We start from the raw sequence: 25,936 nt of genomic DNA, 5'->3' as shown, positions 1-25,936 counted from the left end.
AAACGTGTTGCCCTCTTCCTGCTTGCTTCATGGTTGGCCATGCTTGTTAACAAAGGGGGTGTTGCTCTGCTGCAGTCCACTGTAGATCATGTGGAACACTGTGACTGGCTTATAGAAGTCCCATCAAATAAGACATTACATTTGGGTGGAGTCAGATGACAGAAATCATAGGTCTAGACATCTTAGAAAAGTAATGTCCATTGGAATGGACGGGGGGATCTTAGGGTTAAATTACACTGTAGATCCAAAACTTAATCCAAATATGCCACACTCGATTTTGGGAAAAGTATAAAACGATTTACAAAACAAAGCACAAAACATCCAGACTATCTTCATTTGATGGTTGTATATTCAGCGTTAACATCATAAAGCTGTAGTGAAGACTTGGAGGATGATGACACAGAGTGTCAGGCAGTGTTGGATAATAGGATTTTTCTCAGCTTAAAGCTTCTTAAATAAACATAAACTAAAAGAGGAAAACTGGGAGGTGCACCACCTACCAACACGCGCTTCTTTCATGACTTATCCACTGCACCCGGCAGCATAATCACTGAACATATTCTTTAAACTGAAGAACACACACACACACACACACACACACACACACACACACACACACATATAGGATGCTCAATATGTTAAAAAAGAGTTCTTTTTTCCAAGTTAATTTAGCAAAAACTGGTCAATAACCTGTTACACTGATCTTCTGCATCCTGCTTTGTAGTTGCAAAGTTAATACATGGTGCCAAATGTGCAAAGTGCTAAACATTAAAGTAATATATTCAACTGTCCAAACAGCAGATGTTATCAACTTCTTCTTAACATTTCATTGCATTTAAAGGGGCACCATTTTGAGAGAGATTGTCAGCATGTTTCATGTGAACCACAGTGTCTTCATTGAACATAATAACTATATGTGGACAACTTTGTCCACAGTGGACACAGGAAGAGCCCCAGTGAATAATCCACCCGAGTTGAACTGAAGCTGTGACGTACGCTAATGTTGTACACACACACACACACACACACAAAAAGAATTCAAGAAGGACCAAATTACTGGCATTTTTTCCACATTACAAAATAAATAAATAAAAGAGCAAAGTTGCATCTGTTTTCGTTATCACCAGTGGTCTCATGACATAAACCACATGAATGCCAATCATGTGGGGTTCATACATGGACTATAGAAATGAGAAGACAACATTACGCTTAAATCTGCCACTTCCTGTAGGCAGACTAATTTCGCCCTCACTATCCTCAGTTACACCCTCTGCTGCGGACTGACCACTGCAATCAGAACAGCTCCTTCACGTCTTCACTACGTGTCACCTCCTCCTCCCTGATTCCTGCTGGCAAATATGAGCTCTCTACCATCGTTCTCTCCACCGAGCTTTAATTTACTATCTCCAGAAAAAAGCTTAAAAAATCATCCTGTCTTGCTAGTTGTCATCTTACTGCTCTCACACACAAGTACTACCTGCACAGATCTGAACCCTGCTCTCCTCACTGACTGCTTATGATGCTAATATAAGCATTACATTATTCTACTTTGCATTTATTGTATGTCAGCTTGACACAGCACATCAGCTCAGTTACAGCGTGTGTGTGTGTGTGTGTGTGTGTGTGTGTGTGTGTGTGTGTGTGTGTGTGTGTGCATAGTATGTACGTTTCCAGTTGGAATAAGTGAACTGACAATTTCCAGTTGGTTTAATAAACAATTGTGAGTCATTATGAAATAACATTTAAACTTCAAAAAGATAATGGTAAAAAAAAATGCATCCGTCAAATTCAAATCTAAAGCTAAGCCTTTCACGCTGCAAGAGCGAGTTCAGTGATAAGAAGCAGCTGAAACACCTTGACACCAATATCAAACACACCACAACCAAACATGAACCAAAGCACATGGTCAGCAAAACAAAATGTCATTGTATGTGTAACCAGATGTATCCGCTTTGAGTTCACACATTAGATCCTGACAACCCGTCAGTTTCCGTACACATCAGCTGGTCACTCACCCATCACTCGGAGCCTCTCGGCGCCCACCACCACCTCCTGCTCGTCGGCGGAGAAGAGCAGCTTCCCAGAGGTGGATTTGACTTCAAACATCTTGCCTCGTGCTTTAAATCCACTGGATCCTGAACCGAACACACACAGAAAGAGGGGAGACATCAAAGAGGAGCGACTGGAGCTGATTTCTTACTGAATTAACTCTGGATTTGGACATTTAAAATGCATCCAGGTGGAAGACATTCAAGGTGTGCTGCAGGACCTGCTGACTTAGGCAAAAGAATACTCAAACTTTACTTTCAGAGCCAAACCCCATCATAGTTTCTAGTCATTTTGGTGTCATTCATGAGATTGTTGAATATTACATGATAACATGTTTTGCTTAATGTGTCATTACAGCCAAAGAGGAACATAATACTCACCAGGAAGTGTCACCTGAATAAACTCACAGCTTTGAATTACGGCTGGCCACCAGGTGTACCGCTGTATTGTACTATAGTGCAGATCGACATCACCATTTGGTCAGAAATACAACACATTATAAACTTTAGTAATCTTTGAGGGGTTTTTTGCCACCTGAGGTCAGATGAACTGTGTTAACACAGCACTGACCTACTGTTACCTTATTAAACTGATATGGAGGAGGTGTTAGCAAACAGTTGATCCCTTTAGCTCTGTTCTGGTTTCCACCAATCCCCGAACATATCTAGCTCTTTAGCTGTTAGCCGCTAAGTTTGTCATGATTTAAGCAGATTTATTAGAGCTTTCCCTTTGAAAATGGTTGCCTGCTGCAGCTGGAAAGAAGGATAATGAAAGCAGTGAGAGTGAAGAAAAACAGTAAAGTTTTGGGCTGAAAACCAAAACAGTAAGCTGAAAGATGCTAAAATGCTCTGTAGAACTGAGGGGGATGTCGGAGTCTCTTTGGGTTTGTCACTACCATTAGTTTCTCTAGATGTCTTGTATTGTTTATTTACACATTGACTGCGTATCTCGATTGGAATCTATTATTACAAATCCAAGGTGATTACAGCTACTGTTTGTATGAAATAATGGACACAGTTAGCACGACTTCACCCATTGGTTTGTGGACTCCCATTTCGAAGCCCCGAGTTTGGCATTTCGACTTCCACCATCCTGATTTTTTTGAGTCAGAATTGGCCAAATTTGGACGAGAACGTGGAGCTGTGAGGGGTGGATCTGACTCATAAACTGTGGTGACGCTACGCAGACAGCCTGTCAGTCAAAGTAGCATTCCCTAATTATGCAGGATGTCAAGCCTTATTAAAATAGAAATGGGTGAATTACAGAAAAAAGTCACCCCTTGTATCGTTGTCATAAATGTTGATATTAGCTATAGAGACCAAAACTGCTTTTTTGTACCAGACTGTAAACATGCTTATTTCTGATGTCAGTCTTAAGCCTCAAGTAGCTATTCATATCAGAGCATGTGAGCAGAATGGGTGAAAATTTCCGCTCCTCGCTCAACGGCCTGTCACTTTGCGCCGCTCGTCCGCTCTGCTTGGTTCTGCGCATTCTTCGCTCCGCTCCACTCCATCATAAATTTTATCCCGCTCCACTCGCTCACCACTCCGCTCAAAAAAACGACGTCGCTTACCCTAACCTGTAATCTTCTATTCACAAATAAAACATGAGCTTGGTAGATTCTCCGGGGAAGCCACTTTTATAATCGTCCATCAAGCTATTGGAGCTAACATGGAGCCCACACTGTAATCAACTGCACACCCTGAAGACATATTATTTCAAAGTTTAAAAAAACAACCAAAAGCTATTCCAGAGAGAAGCAGACAGAGGGGTCTAAAGTCTGTGTCTGAAGCATATTTCCAGGATGTCAAACTGACTCAGCGACTAAAACAGGTTAAAAAGATTAAGATAGGTAGAAAAAAAGCCTGGCAATAGAATACAGATCAGAGTGTAAATGTGAACCACCACATCACTGGCAATCAAGAAAGAAGACCATAAATATAAAGGGAAACTTTGCCAATATTCAACCAGCTGTGCGTCACCAAAGTATGTGCAGACGAACAATGTTTGGCTTCCGCCACCAGCGTCCGGACCTCCGGATTGGTGCGGTGGGAGAGCCAAAGATTGTTCATCTGCACATACTGCAATGACACACAGCTGGTTGAACATTGGCAAAGTTTCTGTGTTTCCCTTCAATGAATCCTGTAGAGCAGGGTAGGTCTTTATTCACTGTTATAACCATTAAAAACTAAAAGTAGCATGTGACATTCAGTAGGCTATAACTTCAATAGCTAGCTAGCTAATCTTACACATTTCAGCGTATGACTTTGTTTTTGAAATGGGATGAAACAAACACCTCCTTCCAACCTCTCCAGGTAATGATTATCAGTTACAGACGACATGCTCCAGGCTCAATGTTCAGCTCGAAATCCACAAAACCAACCTGGAAATGAAGAAAATCTGATACGGCTGCTTGAGATTCTAAAGACAACAGACGAGTGGTTGTCGGACCCTTGTTGGAGCTGGCAGATGCTATGCTATGATTGGCCAGTCTGCTTCCAAGGGGCGGGACTTAGCAAAGGGTCAATTATACGACATTGCTGTACATCAGTGCTGACCATGTTCCTTCCTGTAAGTGTGAAAATTAACTTGATGACACGTATTTTGAGGTCGTCCCACAGAATGAACCCCATTCCATCTGTTACATGTGACAAAGTTATGTCAGTGTTGTGTGGCAATGCAATGAAAACAATTCAAAGGAAATATTTAAAAACACTTGTTTGTGCACTTGTTTATCATTATGTAACGCAAACTGTGAGTGAGCTGGTTTAAATCAAGATGTGCAGGTTTAGCTTTGGCAAAACTACGTGCTGCTTTGGAAATATCAGCACTTAGCCGTTTTATAAACGGTAAGAGTCTCACTCCTACCACTATTTTTGGCTGAGATATACCGTCTAGAAAGTGGGATTATAACTTTCACGTTTCATATGGCTTCATTTGGTGATATTTTATGGTGTCTCTGTGTCATAAACAACATCAGCTCTCATAATCACACCTGATTTCAATAAGGTACAATGCTTGAAGCTGGCTGAGTGTTGTTTGATCACTGATAGTACTGTTTTGAAGCCGAGTGAGCACTCTTGTCATTTGGAGCTCCGCCTGGATCTTTTCATGGTAAAAACACTGTAGAATGGTCATACTTTGAGCAGTCTTCTTCAAATTTGACACAAATGTTCACCGATAGTGTGCCTATAGCCCCACAGTGTCATTTACCTGCTCAGATGAAGCCACAGACAGTTATTCATCCTGAAACACATTTTTTGTTTTATTTTAGGAAAATCTTCAATTTGTTACTGACTTCAGAGGCCCATTACTCTGTCTCTGTATCACCTAGAGTGTTTCCGATACTTTCACAATAAACTTCAGGGAGTTTTCTTTCTGGCAAGACCTCATGCATGCATGTAGTCAGAGCGGTTCAGAAGCTACAGTCATTTTAATTTGGGTATGTCATTTTAGGCATTTTTGCTACAGAATGGGGGTGGAGTGCAAGAGGTATTAATCTACAAAAGCATAAATAACAAACATATTGAGATGAATAGAATAAACAAACAATTTAGAGTAGTTTGTGGTGAAATGTTATTTCATCCATATTTGACCAGTTTGTGGAAGAGAATTCTACTGTGACATTTTACTGAAGGTCTGCAGGAAACTGCAGAAAATACTCAGATCCAAGCTGCCAAAACTGAGACTGGTGTCACAACAAACAAGAAATAGAAAATGTAGACAACTCCCTCCAACTCAAATTGCTTTGTCTCACGCGGCAGCAGAAAACACTCTGCGCTGGAGGTGACTGATTGACGTACGCGCAATTGATTCTGTCACTCTCCATCTGGGATGTGAAGTTCCTCCCCATACACGAACGCCGCTTAGTCACCCAAGAGAAACATCCGAGCAGATTTCGTCTTCCTCCTCTTCAGACCCAGAAGGCAAATGTCAGCGCACTTTTTAACGTGAAAGACACTTCCTGTGCATGTTTACACAAAGTGATTTCTATTCACAGCAGACTGCCAACTCTATTAGAGTGTGACAGGCGGAGAATGGAGGAATGTAAAGAAGAAAGCGCGATCACAGAGTTATGGTGGTGCAACTGAGGCCTCTGCTGGCACACTTAAGGGGAATGGAGGAAGAATTTATGATGTGCTAATGTATAATCCTGAAAAATGAGGCAATGACTCCTGACAGTTAGAGCTGTGGTTCCTAACCTGAGAGTCTGGACTTCCCCATAGGGTCCGTAGATAAATCTAAAATTGCACATTAATTAAAACAATGACAAAGAACATATCTACTACAGAAATTTAGATTTACTTTTCCTTGATCTTGCTCTAATGTTTGTCTTAATGTAAAATACTGGATAGTTTTACCCCTCAATGTTCCAAATTAAACAATCTCTAAAAGGGAATATCACGATTTATGATCCCAGTAATGCTACAAAGCTTCACCATACTTTAAAAAGAATGTTCCAACTGGTAATAAAGCATACGAAAAACATAAAAGAATGTGAAATTTGCCCTAGGAAGGCTTTGTAAAGAAATAAAAAGCCTCTGCACTGACCAGTGGAATATATGAAACTTCGAAATGTCATGCATCTGTTGCAGCTGATGTCGTCAGTGTTGTCAGGTTTGATGTTTTTGAGAAATGAAAACATGAATCATATCAAAAGAAGAAAAGATCAATAAAATACATGAAAGTGTGCTGCGTCTTACCTGTTACAAGTTGTGTGAGCAGCTGGTTGTTGCTGTTGACAATATTGACCGACACGTTTCTGGACGACTGCAGGAACAGCGGGCGGCCCTGCAGAGACAAAGACGAGTTTATTTATTCACTTTGTGGTACAATGGTTTTTAAATTATACATTTTTCTGTTAGGAACAATAACAAGTACTGATGACAAAACGGGAAAAAACATCCCACCCCAACGGTTGTTTGTTCAAACTTAAGATGTTTTCTGACAAAGGAAAGAGCAGTGTCTTATGTCCACAGTGTCCTCACTCTCAGGGTGTAAACTCAGACTTGTTCTCACAAAAAAACATAAAACCATAATCTATAATAATTACATTTTTGTCCTATATGGGGACAGCCTGAACCTGTATTGAAGGTGCACACTGATGTATTTGCAAGGACGATGTCTGAAAAGAAAGAAAAAAAAAACCCTTAACCAAGTGGAGGTGGACTTGCAATGTTAAACAGTGATCTACCTTCCAGTTTGTTGTGGGGCTCTAAGGAGGATGGCAGTGGCGCTCAGTGGGTCCATCAGTTTGGTCCAGACTGACCTCATCATGCATATTTAATTGGCTGCCAAATTCTGATGACTGTGTTGACCCCTTGACTTTCAATCCAGGGCTGCTGACATTGACACCTTTTTGGACCCAGATATAAATCTGTCAACAACGACTGAACAGGGCGACCATGATATTTGGTTTAGACACTCACGTTCCCCTAAGGATGCATTATGACTCAGTTGATCCCTTAACATTGCCTCCAACACCTACCCTGGAAATCCAGAGTTCTCACGAGAGCACAATTTGAATTTGCTCAGCGAGTCACTCTGGCAATCAGTAATGATGCTCATTACCCATGCCGTTGGAGTCAAGCTGCACCAATCACATGGGTGTATCTGATATAGGCGGACCAGAGGCGAGCTAAACAGATGACGACAGCGCTGTGATGACAAAGTCCGGAATCAGTCAGTAAACATTGCAAGATGGCTACGGATGAACACCAGGTGTTTGAAACGGCTTTGGCCGCTACAATGAACGAATTAGACTTGGCTTTTTCTCTAAAAGAGGAACAGAAGATGGCGCTCGAGTCTTTCCTTTGCAAGAAGGACGTTTTTGCTGTTTTGCCGACCGGATACGGCAAGAGTCTAATCTACCAGTTAGCTCCGCTGGTAGCTAAGCTCTGGATACGTCACCCCGTGTATTGTTCTGATTGGTCATAGTGTTATCCAATTGCGTGCAGTGATATTTTCAAATGCATGCTTGGTGCCGCCCCTCGAGTTGGGCCATTTGCATTACTCATAGCCAGACCCTAAATCTTTCTAGATTTGGGTCTGGATTTCCAGGCTATCCAACACCACCATTTGGTTAAAACTTAAATTACTTACTTAAACTACTACAATGAACAAGGTAAATATTATGACTGCTTAACATCAGCATGCTGGACTTGTCATTGTGATTGTGTTAGCTTGCTGAAGTTAGCATTTAGCTGTGTACAGCCTCACAGAGCTGGAGACCTTCAGTCTTGGTTGTCCTTTATGGTTGTTTGTTAAGGTGGAAGGCACACACATCCATAAAACTTTTACAGGTGCTGGATCAAGGACTCAAACTAAAGCATGAACCAGACAGGAGAGCTGCACACTGTATTAAAAGTTCCCAGTAGTTTTAGTTGTGCAACAGTTCAAGATCTTCATCAGCCATTTTCAAAAAAAAAAGGATAAATAAAATGAATAAATAATGACTTCAAAATGCCTGATGTTGATCTCTGTTACATCGAAACATTGTACAAGTAAATCTACTGGGTGCTTTTAATACAGTGTGGAGCTCTGTTGTCTGGTTTTTGTGGTGTAATCGTTACCCTGCATTCATGTGGTGTTGAAATAATCCCCCCCAAAAAAAGTCCTTGGAAAATTCATACGATTGCCCTCTCAAGTTGGAACGACTCGGAAAGTTTTGGTACAAGTTTCCAAGTTGAACTCACATATCGTCGCTGTCTGATGAAAAACATGCATCTCCACTTTTGACGTTTTTGACTTTCTACGCGCTTTGATGGACACTTTGGACACCCAATGGAGATACGTGTTGAAGAGATGTAATAGACGTCTTTCCATTGGTCATTTGGATATCCAACGCTAACGGTTGCAAGGGAATATTATGGACACTCCATGCACTGTAGAAAGTCAAAATCGTCCAAAGTGGAGATACATGACAGCGACGACATGCAAAAATATGGTGGACAAGAGTAACCGTTCTATTGATGGTAATAACATACAATCACTTCCCATATTGCTTGTAAATTTTTTGCTCACGTTATTATTGATAGGGCATTAGATTGTAGCCTTTGGTTGCCTTCCATGTAGAGTGACCTAGCTTAATAAGAAAAGTTATTTATTAGGGTTATTTAGGTATATCAATATTTTAATAGTTTTGTGAGATGTACTGGTGCAGCAACAAGTCTGTGACAAAATTTCTCAGTAATATAAAGCTTCAAAATGTATTCAAGATGTTGTTTAAACAATCCCAGCTATAAATTATAACATATCTTCTTTGGTGGCCATGTTGTTTCCACATTACAACTTAAAGCTCATGAACAGGGTGTCGCTAGTGTAGTGGATAGTGCCGGCACCCCATGTACAGAGGCAATGCCTCGCTGCAGCGGCCGCGGGTTCGATTCTGGCTCGCGGCCCTTTGCTGCATGTCAGTCTCCACTCTCTCTCTGTCTCCCCATTTCAGTTACAGTCCTGTCATTAAAGGCAAAAAGCCCACAAAAATAAAAAAGCTCATGAACACCACAAAGTCAAAAGAACTACTTGCCAACTCAGGAAATGTGACCACGCAAGCGGCATGTGGATGCAGCATTACATCCAGTGTTCCCTGTCAACAACTGTAGATGGCTCACCTGATTAACACACACCTGAGCTGACTTGGGGGGTTGGGCTTATATAGGCTGAGCCGGCTGTAGTACTAAAAAGCACAAGAGCACATATGCATGCGTCCAAACTTCACACACACACACGTGCACACAATAACTGTCCGAGCTCAGACACTTCAGCCTCCTGCTCCGTTTGATAACTTCCATTTCCCAGAGTGCCCCGCACCAATCGGTAATGCTGATCACGTCGGACACTCGGCTCTTTCTGTGCCCGACTAATCTTCATGCCTCAGTCAACTTCTTAATTAGAGATAACGGCCTGACCATTGTGCTGCGCTCGCAGCCGAGGAGGGGATATGTCTTGTGTGTATAATACTGATAACATTATGGCTCTTGCCAAACTTATTGAAGTTCTCACAGTAAATACACCAAATGTATGATATGCAAGCAAGAAACTATTACAATAACAATGTGGTGTGACCTGAATGTGAAACTAACAAGAAGTTTGAACGTAGTTGATAAATAGAAGGTGTTGCAGTGCTCATAATAACAGTAACGGTAACTGTGGAGTCATTTGAGCATGTCAGATTTGACAAATCCACTCCATCTGTCAAGGTTTCGGAGTGTGTGACTTCAACTAGCTTGACTTTTTAAAAAAGCTGTTATTTCCAAGGTACTGTGGCATCAAAGTATTCTTACTTTTCTTTATCTCTGGTGGCCATTGTCAGAAACATTTAAATAAGGAAAAACAATCCCTGTGAGGCTTTTGTGCCTTTGTGTCTCTCAGTCACACAAGTCTTCAAAATGAAGGACAATTTCTTAGAATCTAATCCAATGCCTGTTAAATGTTGTTGTAAGAGAAGCTTTTTGGCTTTATCCAGATTTATTTCAAGCACGTTTTGTCTCACACCAGCACTCAAACACACAGAGCCCAGATTGTATAAGTGCTCTTGAGTGAGAGAGTTGCTAAAAGCCGCTCGACTGGGAGCCATTTAAAACTTCTTAAAACTACAATGAGGTAGTTTTGTGACATGTTGTACTTCAGGGCCAGTACTCACAAAAAAAGTGCAACTGTACTGGGATTGAAAAGCTGCCAAACGGACTGAAGCTCTGTAATAACAAAATAAAGCTCTGAAAACATCACTGCAAAAACCTTAAAGTCGTTTTTTGTTTTATTTGTTCTAAGAATATAGGAGTTCTGTTTTCATACACTTTCCATTAACAGATGTCTTACAGCTTCATTGACTGCTAGGTCTAGTGAAATCTTGGTCACAATGTGTGACAGACTGCAAGATATCCATTTTTTATCATATACATGTTGGGTGAATTGTGTAATGTTTACATTGTTGCACTACATGAAAATAGAGAAATAACAAGCTTTGCCATAGGGCTGGAGAATGGTGCTTAGCCAGTGAGTCACTGCTCACTCTTTAGCTTTCAATACCTGCAGCTGTGCTGACATCAGTGACAGACAAAAGAGGGAGAACATGAAAAATATGTCTCATTGGTAAAGCAGTGCAGTGTGCATGGAGCAGAAATGGACAATTTCATAATGACTAAAATCAGTCAGTTCATTCGTTCTATCATCCAGCGAGGAAGTAAGGTAATTTAGGACATTAGGTAAAATGGGATGAATGAGGGTTTACATCCTGGGCTCTTTATAAATTAGCAGCCAGTCACCAAACGTGTTATTGCATTTTATCATTTTGACTGTCTGAGATAACTAGAATGGGAAGAACGAAGATTCAAAAATGTTGCTGGTCCCAGAACTTGCCAGGTAAGCCGTGTGGCATGTAGATTTTTCTTTTTCTTTTTGGTAATAAAAGAGGTTTAAAAGGGTAAAAGGGTAGAACAGGAAAAATGGTTGTGTGATGTTGCATTTTGTTTGACTTATAATCAAAATATTTTCACAATTCAATGAACTTATGAGTTTTGAGTGAGTACTTAATGCATCCAGGTAAAACTGGATAAAAAATAAACTAAAATGGGGCATTTTTTCAAAGTGAAACCAGCATATTTTTAGGCTACCAGGTGCCATAAAGTCATACGTTATGCTGTTGTGTGCCACCCTGTCATACTACAGACATTAAAGGTGACATGGTGAGTCCATGTGAGCTACAACAGTCCAGAATTACCCATCATTGTTACGCACATACAGGCACACACAGGCATGTTCATTGTGGACATTATGGCACCATGGAAACAGGCAGCAACAGAACAGAATAATTGAAGCATCTTTTTTAAATGAATGGTTAGCTTACACTGATGATTTAGAAAAAACAATGACTGAACTGATGAATGGATATCACCATAAAAACAAACAAACATGACTGTCCAAATTTGCCTGAACATCTCATCAGAGGGAGGTAGGGGTACTTGACGTGTTTTTAAATCCAAAATTTCAAAATTATTTTACTTGGCAACATATTTTCTTCATAGAAATATACTGTAGCACAACGAGTTCTAAAGGTACTCTTCGGAGTTTTAGGAGTTTTAAGTGTCCCAAATTACCTGACCTTACCCCATGCTTTCATTCATTCATTCACCTCAGGCCATACAAAAACATACTAATCTGTGTTCCTAGAATTTAACTGAAACAACATTCAAATGAAACCGCGGTGTTCCCTGAACCTCAGGGCACAGCACATGGACCCTGGATCTTTTGTGTCCACCATGCACAGAGGCCATCCCCCTACACCTTTCATGCACCACAAAAATAAAGAGTGTTGAAATGAATCCATGCATCCATTATTTTACTCTATTATCACTACCCAAATTTCATGGCAATCAGTCTAATTCATAATCCATACCAGCCTGAAGAGAAACGTGGGACAGTCTATATTCTGCTTCTGAACTCAGGTGATGTATAAAATGTTTTCTTCACAGCACCGGGCTTGATCTTTAAAACCACACCGCACAGAGTTGTGTGTGTTGTAGCAGCCAGCCTATCGTTCCATCTCTCTGCACAGTTTTTTCTTTCCTCTGCTACAGTCTCGTGAAATGCCTCGGAGAGGCTACTGCAGGAGTCTTTGGGGGCTGTTTGTGTACAGTACATGTGTTTGGTTTGTTGTCGTGTGGCGCCTCTGATCCACTCCGTCTCCCTCTTCTCTTCGTTACTAATGCAACAGACCATATTACTCCCAGCAGGACGCCTCTCACACAGAGAGGAATCAGAGAGAGAGAAAAAAGGGAGAAGAGTTAGATGAGAGGCTTGGAGAAAGATGTGGATTGGAGTTGGTTATAGAAATATTTCTCGGGGGCAGAGCTGCTCCAAAGGCTACAAAAAAAACCTCACTGGTTGAATTACACCTCAGTAAGTTGAGCTAAAGGACCAATTTTTGGGTGCAATACACTGGCTCTTTCAGAAACTCATCAAAAGAAGTCTGCAGCTTAGTGCCCAACTCACTTTGTTGTGGGGCGTACAGGTGTTGTAGCAGGTTGTGAGTGGTGGTGGATGATTTGTTGCTACCAGATATCTATATGTGAGCATTTTGGTGATTCTGTGCATTTCATAGCTCATCTATCTTTTTTATTCTCCTACAGTTTTATGACATCATGTCATCCAAAACAAAAATAATAATTACTTGCAGCAAGGATTATAGGTGACATCATTAAACTAGCTATTATAACCAGTCCAGCAAACGTCCCAGTGTGAGGCAAATAATTAAGGTATTTTTAAAAACATGCATTAATTGATTTCCTGACCACTGGGGGGCAGCAGAAACAAACAGTGAATGCAACATCAACATATTTTTGGCTTTTAAGTTGATAAGACAATCTTGCTCATTTACACATCCGGCAGATACAGTGCAACAGTAGCTTTCATTTACATTAATGTTTCTGGCAACCTGACAAATGTAATTCCAACATTCACGCGCCATTTAGCTCCTGTTTTGGTCTGCACTGACTCCTAAAGGGGAAATACCTGGCTCTTTCACAGCTGGTAATTTTGTCAATATAGAAATACTAGTCCATACCCATTGGTAGCTTTGTCACCTTCTACCTATGCCAATCCTCAATGCCTATGTGCAGTTTCACATAGATTGACCACGTCAGTGAGTAGAAAAACATGGGACAGACAGAATGACTGACTGACAGAATGACACACTGACAGTTTCCATGATTATGTACAGCATACCATACCATGACTTAGTCATAACAAAAATTAGAAAACAACAACATTGGTCCACAGGGGGAGCCACAGTGATCGGTCGCATTTTAGCCATTTGTAAGCATTTTTCTGTTGTTATAGCGCCACCCAGTTGCCAATTAGAGTTAAATTTCTCCAGTCACCTTGAGGCGTCCTGTTCTACATATCTACCAAGTTTAGTAAAAATCCATATGGCGGTTAGGCCTAGATAAGAAATGAGCTCTCTAGCGCCCCCATTTTGTTTGATGGGGTCAATAATGGAGGGGTCCCCTCAGATTATGTGTGGTCATATGCCTACAAAGTTGCGTGGTGATGGGTGAAACCCTTGAGATGTTCTACACCTTTATGTGATGAGCCACGCCCTCCGCAATATTCATTGCCTTATAGAAGCTCAGTTTTAGGAAGTTTTCCAACTTTTGCCAAGAGGGAACTTTAGATATTGGTCCCTAGATTATGTTCACCCAGTTTCATGCAGATCGCTCAAACTTCCTAGGAAGAGATCCATTTGAAGTGTTTTTCAAAAAATTCAAAATGGCGGAAAATCTATATAAGCGGAAGTTATGGGTTCTTGAGGCAAATGTGTTCCTCATGAGGAGAGGCATCTCTGTGCAAAGTTTCATGTCTCTACGACATACGGGGCATGAGATATGCCCATTCAAAGTTTGACATTTCAATCGGTTGCTATAGCGCCCCCCTTTGGCCAATTGATGAAATATTGCTTCATTGGCATCCTCCCATGACCCTCTACCACTGTGCCAAATTTCACATGGATTGACCAAGTCAGTGAGGAGAAAAACGTGGAACAGACACACGCACAGAGTTTTCGTCATTATATAGTAAGATTGAGAAGAGCAGCTGTAGATGATGCGATTGATCTGTAGCTTTCTAAACTTATCTATAACACAAGATGCTCATGCTCATGTTCTGAATCTGGTCTGAGTCTTAGCAGTAAAAGCTTTTTTTCTATCTTATTTAAAGGCCTATACTGTGAACTAAGTTCAACATACACAGATATCTTTTCATTATCTGAAACCAGTTAGAGCTTTGTGAGATGGTGCGTTATCCTGCTGGAAGCAGCCATCAGAAGATGGGTACACTGTGGTCATAAAGGGATGGACACGCTCAGCAACAATACTCAGGTAGGCTGTGGTGTTTAAACCATGCTCAGTTGGTACTAAGGGGCCCAAAGTGTGCCAAGAAAATATTCCCAACATCATTACACCACCAGCAGCAGCCTGAACCGTTGATACAAGGCAGGATGGATCCATGCTTTCATGTTGTTTACACCAAATTCTGATCCTACCATCTGAATGCTGCAGCAGAAATCCAGACTCATCAGGCCAGGCAATGTTTTTCTTGTTTTCGGACCATCCTCTGTAAACCCTAGAGATGGTCGTGTGTGAAAATCTCAATAGATCAGCAGTGTCTGAAATACTAGGACTAAGTTGTCTGGCATTAACAGCCATGTCATGTTTAAAGTCACTTAATCGCCTGCCTTTCCCATTCTGATGCTCAGTTTCAGCTTCAGCGGGTCGTCTTGACCTTGTCTACATGCCAAAGTGCATTGAGTTGCTGCCACATGATTGGCTGATAAGCTATTTGCGTTAACGAGGAGTTGAACAGGTGTACCTAATAAGGTGACTGGTGAGTGTGTAGGCTTACAACATCACTGCTGAAGAAAAGCAACAGCCTCAAATCTTAAAAACCTAAAAAATATATCAGGTGCATGGCTGTGGCAAGGATCAAAACAAACAGAACAACTGCCCTCACAGATAACCTTTCTTACACAAAACAAAAAACCCTGAAGTTTTGTTATTGTTTTGCCCACAATAAATACAAAAATATATCTGTCTGTGCTGAAGTTCTGTTTTCTTTAATTGACTATATCAGGATGTTGTGTGTAAAGAGGTAAACTCTAACTTAAAAATGTAATTTAATTTAAAAAACCTTCACGGGAACCTATTTGTCACCGGTCGCATGTGGGAATTCTAAATGTGTGACACATCAGTTGCCCTGATTGGCAGCCAGTGTGAGGGATGATAACATTTAAAAGGAGAAAGTCATGAGTGGGACAATGGATCGCTTTATTGTACGGAGCAAATTACAACAAAGCATCAGCGAAGACAACCTACCACTGACAGAAAAGAGTGACAGTATCACAAAAGCTACCCGTCATATTTTCCCTTATTTTTATTGTCTTATGTCGTGATAAGAGTGATAACACGTTACAGAAGCTATTGTGCACTGATATAAATACAGGTGTGCCTTGGGATTTGGGCTTGCCCTTTGGTGTGCCTTGGGCACAAGAAATTTGAAAACCAGTGGCGTATATGACAATGGGTGCAGTTACATGATGGCTTCTCATTCAGAATGAAATCTGAATGGAATCAATTGGAATTAAAGTCTTACCAGGTAGTTTAGATGGGAAACATTCATTCTGATTGAGGGTTTACACGGGAGATCAGTTTAATCGCCTTTGGGGCAGGGAAGGTTTCTGATTGGATAGGGGGCAGGGCGGATGTTACGTGTTTATGTTTACCAGAAGATCGCTCTGGAAAACAAGATGCTTGACGACGCCGGTCTTAGTGCCCTTTTCAGGCTTGTTTTGCTTATATTCTTGAAGCAGCAGTACGACAACAACCTTGTTCTGCTAATGCTTCGTCTGTTGAGGAGGAGAAGGGAGGTAGAAGGTCGAAAAAGGGAGGTAGAAGACCGTGCTGCAGCGAATGGAAACCGGTGAGTGCAACGAGTCCGACTGCTCTATCTCAGCCTGTTGCTATGCGCGCTGTATACGTCATCGCGCCAGAAGAGCAAGGAAACGAGCATGAGCAGAAAGATTGGAATGAACTTAAAGAGGAATGAGTGTATACAAGTGCGAGGAATTCTTTCATTCGGAATTAGAAACGGAATATTCCAGCCCCTTACATCGGATTGAATTTTCAATCGCATTGGCCATTTTCATTCTGAATTAGGTGTTTACAAGATCACTTTTAATAGCAATGAACTTTCATTCTGAATGAAAAGGGAATTAAACTGTCCATGTAAACGCAATGTAAACTCAGTGAAAGCCTTATTATTTCGGATGCAAACACAGCAGTGTCAAACAGACTTGGGAGCAAATAAAAAATAAAGATAAAAACATCAAAACAGTAAGGAGGCCTACTTCCATGTCTTAAAGTACAACAAATATATGGCTTTAGTGCTTGAATCAGTCTCTGTTGTTGGATCATATTAATATACAAAAGCACAATGAAATGGACTAAGTAGCTCACACAGATAGGTCAGTCTCTCTGACAAGAATCTATATCCCTCATATATATATGTATATAAAACAAAAATGGGGAAAGCCAAAGGGGATTTGTGCACTAAAATCAATGGAATCTTCTACAAATGGTGACACCATTTCTTCAAAGAAATCATTGGTCAGTAGGTGTCACTGACCAATGGATGCTAATGGATCAAGAACCCCTGAGGATCAGCTGTCATGGCGTCAGAAATGCTAGATGGACGGGGCGTCGGTGGCTTGGTGGTAGAGCAGGCGCCCCATGTACAAGGCTGTTGCCGCAGCGGCCCGGGTTCGAATCCAGCCTGTGGCCCTTTGCTGCATGTCACTCCCTCTCTCCCTCTCTCTCCCCCTTTCACACTTGTCTGTCCTATCAATTAAAGGCTTAAAAATGCCCAAAAAAAAGAAATGCTAGATGGACAAGTTAGACTAATTTTAGTTGGCCTATGGCCAAGTTAAATTTGGCAAAGCACCATTTAGGGAACACTATACGTGCCACCACCATCCTATATAAGCTGTGTCTCTCTCTGTTCACTTCACCACACCTAGCTTCTGCATGTAGCCATTGTTGATCAGAGCTTGTAATAAACGAGCATTAAGAAAGAACTCTGTGATCGGCCTCATCCTTGCATTCTCCAGATCATCAGAGAAACACCTGCTCTCAGTAGGTGATGGTTTTATAAATGTAGCATAAGCTGCTTGAAGAAGTGAACCACTCTCGTAACCCTGAAAAACCAGGGTTAAACCCGAAGGTATCGCAAATCCTGCTTCCATGACTCTAGTGACAATGTTACTAGAAAACTAAGAAGGAAACAGACGGCTAAAAGAACAGAGAGCACAGATATGGAGAGAAGACTTAATAAAAAAAGAGTGCAGGGAGTATTGGGCAATACATGGAGACTAGACTGCAATCACACAGCAGGTGTCTTTCTGTCCTTTCTTCCTGGACTAACAAATTGTGTTGCCATCACATCCTCCTCTGTATTACTATTCTTCTCACCTTCACTGCTACAGTAGCAGCCACCTATCCCTCTCTCTGTCCTCTCCTCTGTTTATTTCTCCCTCAGCTCTAGTTATTGTATCTTGTATCCCCCTCTAACTTCCTATTTGCCCTTTCCTTTCCATTCTAGATCTCTCACCTGTCCTATTTCTCAGTCCAATTTGTCCAGTATTTTGTGGCAAATATTTTGATTGTACAATATATAAGAAATCCTTTCTGGTCTGACATCAGCAAATCTTTTTGTTTTACTTTATCCGCAATAACAGCCCCAGCCCTTCTCAGTGTAATATCTGAGCTATATCAGCCTTTATTTATATTTTTGAACATGCTGATGACTGATTCATATGTTGGCTTGCAACAACAAAACCTGCCAAAACTTAGAGCCAAGTGGATGCACAATAGATCCGCAGTCACTCATAGCAACTTCTTGCACTGTTTTGGCAAAATCTGGACTTCATTTCAATATGAACATTTTCACTGTGCCATGATATTACACTGCAAACATGTTGTGCTTGTGTGAGTCAGCGTTGAACTTGGCTGCTTCCTTCCCGCGTATCACAGCCTGTCAAAATATGCTCGCTGGCTTCCCATCTCTCTGGTTCTAATTCAGACCTCCTCCATCTGTCTCCCTGTTTCTGTCCCTGGAACTACTGCTTCTTCTTCTTCTCTCTCATTCCTCATCTTCATGCTTGCTCTTCTTTCTTTTGCTACCTCGCTCTCTCATGCTCATCTCTGCTTCCCTATCTCCATCGCTCATCCTCCCTCAGCTTGCGTAAGGTCCTAGACAGCAGAGATAAAGCACGCTGCTCTCTTGCATTATCAAGCCATCCGTCCACTACCTGCACACAGCTATTATTACCACCAGAGTATAGACAGAGGGAGAGAGTGCATATCACTTTATCGTGCCCATCTCTCCATTTCTGTGACATCTCTCAGCTTGGATACTCCCCCTGTAGCTGTAATACGGACGGCAGGAAGCACATCCGAATGTTAACTGTGTAAACACGGGACCTCAGACACATTTTGCATTTGGTTCAGTTAATGATTTCCTGCAAGAAAACGGATGCTGTGGCTCGGTGCTGCACAGTGGAGAAAGGAAGTTGCTAACACTGCCAGGGTTGTTGCATGCCTTTCTTTCCCCACCGAGGAGCACTGATGGGGCCATATGGTGCTTGTCATGATGTCGTGTCTTATCTTCTCGTCTTGCCTCATCTTCTTGTCTTGTTATGACAAGAAATGAAAATACATGATGAGAAGATATGATACAACATGACAAATCTTCTCTTGTTTTGACATGAAATGGCACAAAACATTCTTGTTTGTTTTTTATTTTTTCAGGATATGAAATTATATGAAATTATGTAAATGTGAAATGTCTTGTTATGACACAACACAGTATGTTCTGGTCTCAATATGACATTTCTTGTGGCATGCAGTGGCCTGGCCTGATTCCAAATCAGATTTTAAATGACTGATTTGTCTAACATTGTTTTGTTATAACATGACATGATGTGATGTGGCGTGGCGTGACATGATTTGATTTGTTATGACTTTCCTTGGCGTGATTTGTCTCGTGAATGTGACTGGATGGCCCAAGTCCTTGCTGAAATCTGTTCCTTCACAAGATCAAAATCATCCATCCATCCACTTATCTGCAACCAGGTCGCGGGGGCAGCAGGCTGAGCAAAGCACCCCAGGCGTCCCTCTCTCCAGCAACGCTTTCCTGCTCCTCCTGAGAGACCCCTAGGCTTTCCCAAACCAGATGACATATCTAATCCCTCCAGTGCATTCTGGGTCTGCCCCAGTGCCTCCTGCCAGTGGGACGTGCCTGGGACACCTCTAACAGGAGGTGCCTCGGAGACATCCTGATCAGATGCCCGAACCACTTCAACTGACCCCTTTCAACACGAAGGAGCAGTGGCTCTACTCCGAGCTCCCCTTCGCCAGATGTCTGAGCTTCGCACCCTATCTCTAAGGATGAGCCCAGCCAGTCCACTGTATTCACAATCTCATTCTTTTGGGTCACTACTCAAAGTTCTCGAGCATAGGTGAGGGTTGGGATGTCGATGGACTAGTAAATCGAAGGCTTCACCATGAGACTTAGCTCCCTCTTAACCACGATAGTCCAGCGCAGTGGCTGCACCAAACCCCTATCCATCTCACACTCCATTTCACCCTCTCTCGTGAACAAGACCGTGAGATACTTGAACTCCTTTGCTTGAGCCAAAGGAGTTAAAAACCAGAATTAATACCAGAATAATATAGGACAACAAACTGACACTGACCCTCTTCAGCCCTCTACAGTCGCATACCCAGAGTTCATTCCAAAAACCCTGCATTTGCTCTTGATTTATCGGTCACTGTACATTCCAGTCTAATCTCTGGGTCATGACTGTGAGAACTGCATCGCAGGCACAAGAAGCTAAAATGACTTTTCTTGGCAGCGTATCTCAGCTTGGTCTTTGGGGCAAGATGTCAGGGACAAGCCTGCACCACAACTGTTGCCCCTCAGCTTGAAACAATTGCCTCCCTGTGGAGGTTTTCTGAGAGGAGACACATCGGCACTATACCAATGACATAAGCTATCTGACCTGGGAACACCTCAGGATCCCCCAGGAAGAACAGACGTAGAAAAATATGAGCTACTCAGCTTAGTCCGCTGACTCTGTAACCGGACCCAAATATGTAGCAGGAAATGGATCAATGGTTTTCTGCTAACTGTGTGGGAACATGTTGCGTCGTCTCCTTCCACAGCAGCTGTGTCGGGGTGGTGCTAAAGCCTCTGCAAACGTAATTTAAGCTTTGTTACAGCAACATTTAGACACTTAATGGAATCAATACCAGTGGTGAAAGCAGGTGGAGTGGGAGCACTTGTTGTTTGATGCCTCCAGTACAAGTCCCTACAGGATTGTCTCACATGCTTCATCCACTGTGTGAGGTGTCGGCTCCGAGACTCAAATTCACACCATCACACTCACAGTCATTAGTCACTCATCTCTTCACACCATCACACCCTCTCACCTAATACAGTGTGTTGTCATTCCCCCAGTGTTAGACACTCAGTCTGTGCTTTGTGGCTAATCGGTGTTTGAAGAAAAAAGAACAATACTAGCAAGTCATTTACACCTACATTTAGGTAACAAAGGCAGCTGAAATGCTGTATGACACAGACAAACTGCTACCGTAATCATTGCTTATGCTCATTTTGCTGGCTCTGTACAACTCACTAGCTTTGGCTGTCTTTACAGAAAAGACATGCTCAGCAGACGCCAAACACAAACTGACCACAAACAAACACCACTGCTTAAAATAAAGGAATGCTTACTGGAGACAGAAAATCCGGCATCACCATCATTTATGCTACAAGCTCTTTCTCTGATATTACATTTTAATGTGCATCTGTCTAAAATGAAAACAGCAGGGTATAAGTGTGTCTTTCTGTGAGTGACTTACTGGTTTGGATTGGATTTCTTTGGCATAGAGGGGTTGGAGGAACTCAGAGTCCCCTTCCAGTTTCAGGCCCTTCTCTGTTATTCTCAGGTTGCCCATGCCGTCCTGTGAGGAACAAAGACACAGTCACAATTAATTCATAGTCTCGTCATGAATTCCACACATATCCATCTCCACAAATACAAATCACTTATGTGCCTGTAAAAGCACGACTATCATGACAGCACCTGACAGTTTGACACATTGAACCACCAATCAGTCACAAATGATGATTGGAAACAGTATTGTCATCACAGAGATGTAACCAAGATAAAAGTAATGCCAACTTTTAATTGTGTTTTCTCAATTTTTGTCCTGTTTTTTTCCCACCGTTATTAAAATCAAGGATGAGCCAGTGCAGCACTTGTAGGCAAGCCAAGACTCCTCACAACATTTCCTTCAAGTATTTCCTGCCAATATGGTGCAGCGCCATGAACATTCATCGCTGGCTGGGTCTAACACCTGCCATTTTATTTCTGACACCTGCATTTGATAACACCTGTTATTTATCTACGTGGCAAGATTGCTGTGTGGGGAAAAATTAAACTTAATATCTCACACGCCTGATGTTGTGAGGGAAGATGTTATTTTGTTACGCACTTGCAGATTACCAGGTACAAACTCACTGAACACTGTACACAGACCATATTAGACTCATTATATAGTCTCCCTGGTTGATCAGCTGCCCTAATCTCTTTTAATCTTTTTTAATGCAGAGGTAGTGGTTGATGCTTGACTTCTGCATTAGTAGTACAAACTGATCTATTGGCAAACATGGTGTATACGTTGAATACATAAACAGGGCTGGGCTGGGCAAATGCAAGAGACTATGTTGTTTGAAATTTAAAGGTATACTTCACCTCAAAAAACCCAGGGGGTCTCATTCATGAAACGTGAGCAGAAGGAATTTGTGTGTAAACTGTTGGCAGACAGAAATTTACGTGCATGTCCGCATTCATCAATATTTTAGTAGCTCCGATCTTTTTGTAGCTACTAACAAAATCTACTCCTGCTCCTGACCACTCGTAGTGCTTGTGTAATTTTAGTAAAGCACATAAATGTTGCTTGTCACTATTGGAAATTACAATTTTAACTCATATTGCACTCTGTTATGTACACACACAGATGCATTTGAAACACGTAATCTAAACATGACAAAGTATTAAAAATATAACACATTTAGTTAAATTAGTTGGCAATTAGCAGGTTTAAGATCCAGATTAGGTTCACGGTTGTGAATTATCTATGTAAATTGACTCAATAGATTACACGTTCTTTCTACATGTTGAATGATGATAATAAAAATATCTGTAAGGACAGCCGGATCACAGCCTCTTCGGCATCGGTGCCTGGGTTCAGCAGGAGCAGCAGGTGGTGGAGCCACGAAGGAGCCCGCGCCAGCTGAAAGAATTATTTGAGACAACACGTTTTTGTTTTTTTTTTTGTGTGTGGCTTTTTGATCATTTGAATCAATAAATCTGATTTGAAAAACGTTTAATTTACGTTGTATAAAACAGAGCTTAAGGCTATTAAGATTCAAATAATTTGAAGACGATGCATACAAACTGCTGTAGGCTATATGTTATCCGTATCATTTGTTAAAATAAATGTTAAATAGCTCTACATTCCGACAGCCATCACTGATTTAGAGTTTATCCATTACGCACAAAACATCTCTGGTTTCCTGTTCCCACTTCATTTAAAACCCCACAAATGAATCTTCTGTTTGTTTGGTGACCGCTGTATTTTTTGTGTGTGCTTATGTGTTTCTTTGCCTCCAGTTTCACATCAAACCATTTACGCTTCACCTCTGACATGGTTCTTTGTACTACAGAGACAACATTAACAGCATCTGTTACCTCCCTCCAGGCCTTCGCTTTGCCTGTCCCTGTCACTCCACTACTAACTGAAGAAAATAAAATGTTTTTTTTCTTAAGTCCACTTCACCCAAAATTATTTCGATCTCCGCTTCGGAAAAATTCTTTTTTCTTTCTCTGTCTTTCTTTCTTTGTGCCATGACTGACAGGTCGACTGGATGCACCTACACCTCCTTATATGGTGGTCATTGGCTATTCATGGGCGGGGATTTATGCTAATTGCTGATTACCGGGAGTGCGCTGTCACTTTACGATGGATTGGCATTCATGATCATACGCACGTGTTTACGATCAAATCTGAGTTTCCCACGGCGCTCCTGAATCCGGAGTAGGTTTTTAGTAGAGTAGGCTTTTATGTGCAAATCTACACACAGATTTACTCACTTTTCATGAATGAGACCCCATGTGTGTACTTATTCCTCACCCAGTGTCAGGGTGAATTTGTAAAGTAAACTTTGTTTCTCTAGCGTGCCTCAATGGTTAATGAAGAATCCAAACACACAGAAAGTTAGCTTGTTTGTGTTACTGTGTGATTTTTAAAGGGTTTATTCAGGTTAACCAAAGCCACACAGTAACATCAACCTGCTACTGATCAGGGCAGTGGTAGACCAGCAGTTCCCATGTTCATGTCATAGATATGTTTCACTCTCAGTTCAGTTCCCTGGCTACAGAAAGGGCCGTCTCTTTGGGCAGTACTGATCATATGACTAAATAAATGAGACTTGGATTATACTGCACGAGTTGTGTGGGAGTTTGTAAACAGATGTTTTATTTTAGTTTTGCTGTTGTTAAATGTAGTTGCGTAGGACTTCAATTCATCAAGAGTTTTCCTCAGTTTTTGGATTCTTCGTCCACCGGGGGCAGATGAGAAACACGTTTTCTTCATGGTCAGTAAATTGATACACCAGTGGTTGTTTGGAGGGTGAAGAATTGCTTTAAAGACTAAATATTGCACTGTATGTTCAAAGAAACACAGCCATTAATGCAAACTGAGAGCTTAGAGGTATTCTGTTGTGCTAATCATGTAAACAGTACTTGCATATGGTAAATGGACCTGCATTTATAAAGCGCCTTTCTAGTCATCCGACCACTCAAAGCGCTTTTTACACTATGAGTCACATTCACCCATACACACACATTCATACACTGGTGGCCGAGGCTACCATACAAGGTGCCACCTGCTACTACTACTCAGTTTTAACACACTCACACACATGGATTTGAGGTTCAGTATCTTGCTCAAGGATGCTTTGACATGCAGACTGGAGGAGGTGGGGATCAGACCGCTGATCTTTTGATTGGTGAACGACCCGCTCTACCTCTGAGCCACAGCCACCCCACATAGCGAGGAGGTTCATGTCAATTTTGTACAATATGATATCTAAAATGTTGCATTTAAAGGGCCAGTGTGTGAGATTTAGGGGGATTTAGCAACGTCTAGCTGTGAGGATTGCAGACTGCAACCACCTGCAACTTCTCCCGGCAAAAATTCCTTCACTTTTCATTGTTCAGGAAGTTTTTAGCAGCAGCTGAATTACCCAAAACAAATGAACCCAGTGATTTAAACCGGTAGTCCTCATTGCAAATGGGCTTCCAACTATGGGAATGGCCCTGTTTAGAGTCAGTGTTTGGTTTGTCTGTTCTGGGCTACTGTAGAAACATGGTGGTGAACATGGCGATGTCCATAAATGAGTGCCTGCTCCCTATGTAGATATAAGCGGCTCATTCTGAGGTAAGGAACTTTTTTTTCAGGCGATTAGACAGACTGAAGAAAATATAGTTATTATATCATATCCATTTCTGCCAATATATCCCCCTAAATCCTACACACTGGACCTTTAATAGTCTCAATTGATAGTAACTCTAATAAACACAACAGGTTGATACTGAGTTTTGATATCTACAAGGATGTGCTGTGTACAGAATGATTCAATGTGCCAAACTCCAACATCACATCCAGTTCAAGAGCTTCTTCATCTGACTGACTTGAATTTTACCGACTGACTTCATTTTATGGTAAAAATAACTTCATTATAACTTCAGCAAGAAAGTTGAGTCAGAACTGCATGTTTAACTCTGAAGTTAACACTTCTACATTTTGTCCTTGTTTACTTTTTCAGACAAGCACCCAAAGGATAAATTTAGTTTCTCTCTCTGGAAGCTAAGCTCATTTAAAGACGGCAAAACACCAAATGCTTATGCATGTTGTATTTGGTAAATGTAGTGAAGCGCTTTAAAGTGGCAGCAGGCATAGAATATTATTTCATAAAACTGGGTAAATAAATTAATGTAGGAACAACCCAGAGGCTAGAAAAGTCCATTTGACAAGCCGGTCAGTAAATGAAAGTCTCCAATTGCCAAAACCAGACATGCTTCACTTGAACTCACAAAATATAGTCAAGGTATCTAAGAGTAAGGCGTTGTCTTTTATTTACATTGTTTTTTTCTTTATTGCTCTCTTCACCCCCAAATCTTATAAAAACAAGAGAACGCAGTGCAGGC

General features: G+C 41.4%; 1 protein-coding gene across 1 annotated transcript in view; it reads right to left on the bottom strand.

The window, feature by feature from the left end:
- Positions 1-25,936, bottom strand: part of sgcd (sarcoglycan, delta (dystrophin-associated glycoprotein)) — a 234,245-nt gene that overhangs the window by 109,449 nt on the left and 98,860 nt on the right. Inside the window, exons 3-5 of the mRNA XM_049591379.1 lie at positions 21,522-21,623; positions 6,753-6,840; positions 2,016-2,135 (exon numbers count right to left, since the gene is read on the bottom strand). Of these exons, the coding sequence (XP_049447336.1) occupies positions 2,016-2,135; positions 6,753-6,840; positions 21,522-21,623 (310 nt within the window). The remainder of the gene's footprint in view (positions 1-2,015; positions 2,136-6,752; positions 6,841-21,521; positions 21,624-25,936) is intronic.

Source organism: Epinephelus fuscoguttatus, linkage group LG12 (assembly GCF_011397635.1).
Source record: "Epinephelus fuscoguttatus linkage group LG12, E.fuscoguttatus.final_Chr_v1".
Classification (NCBI taxonomy): domain Eukaryota; kingdom Metazoa; phylum Chordata; class Actinopteri; order Perciformes; family Serranidae; genus Epinephelus; species Epinephelus fuscoguttatus.
The sequence above is the reverse complement of the archived record's forward strand: the minus strand, read 5'-3'. Positions and strand labels throughout refer to the sequence as shown.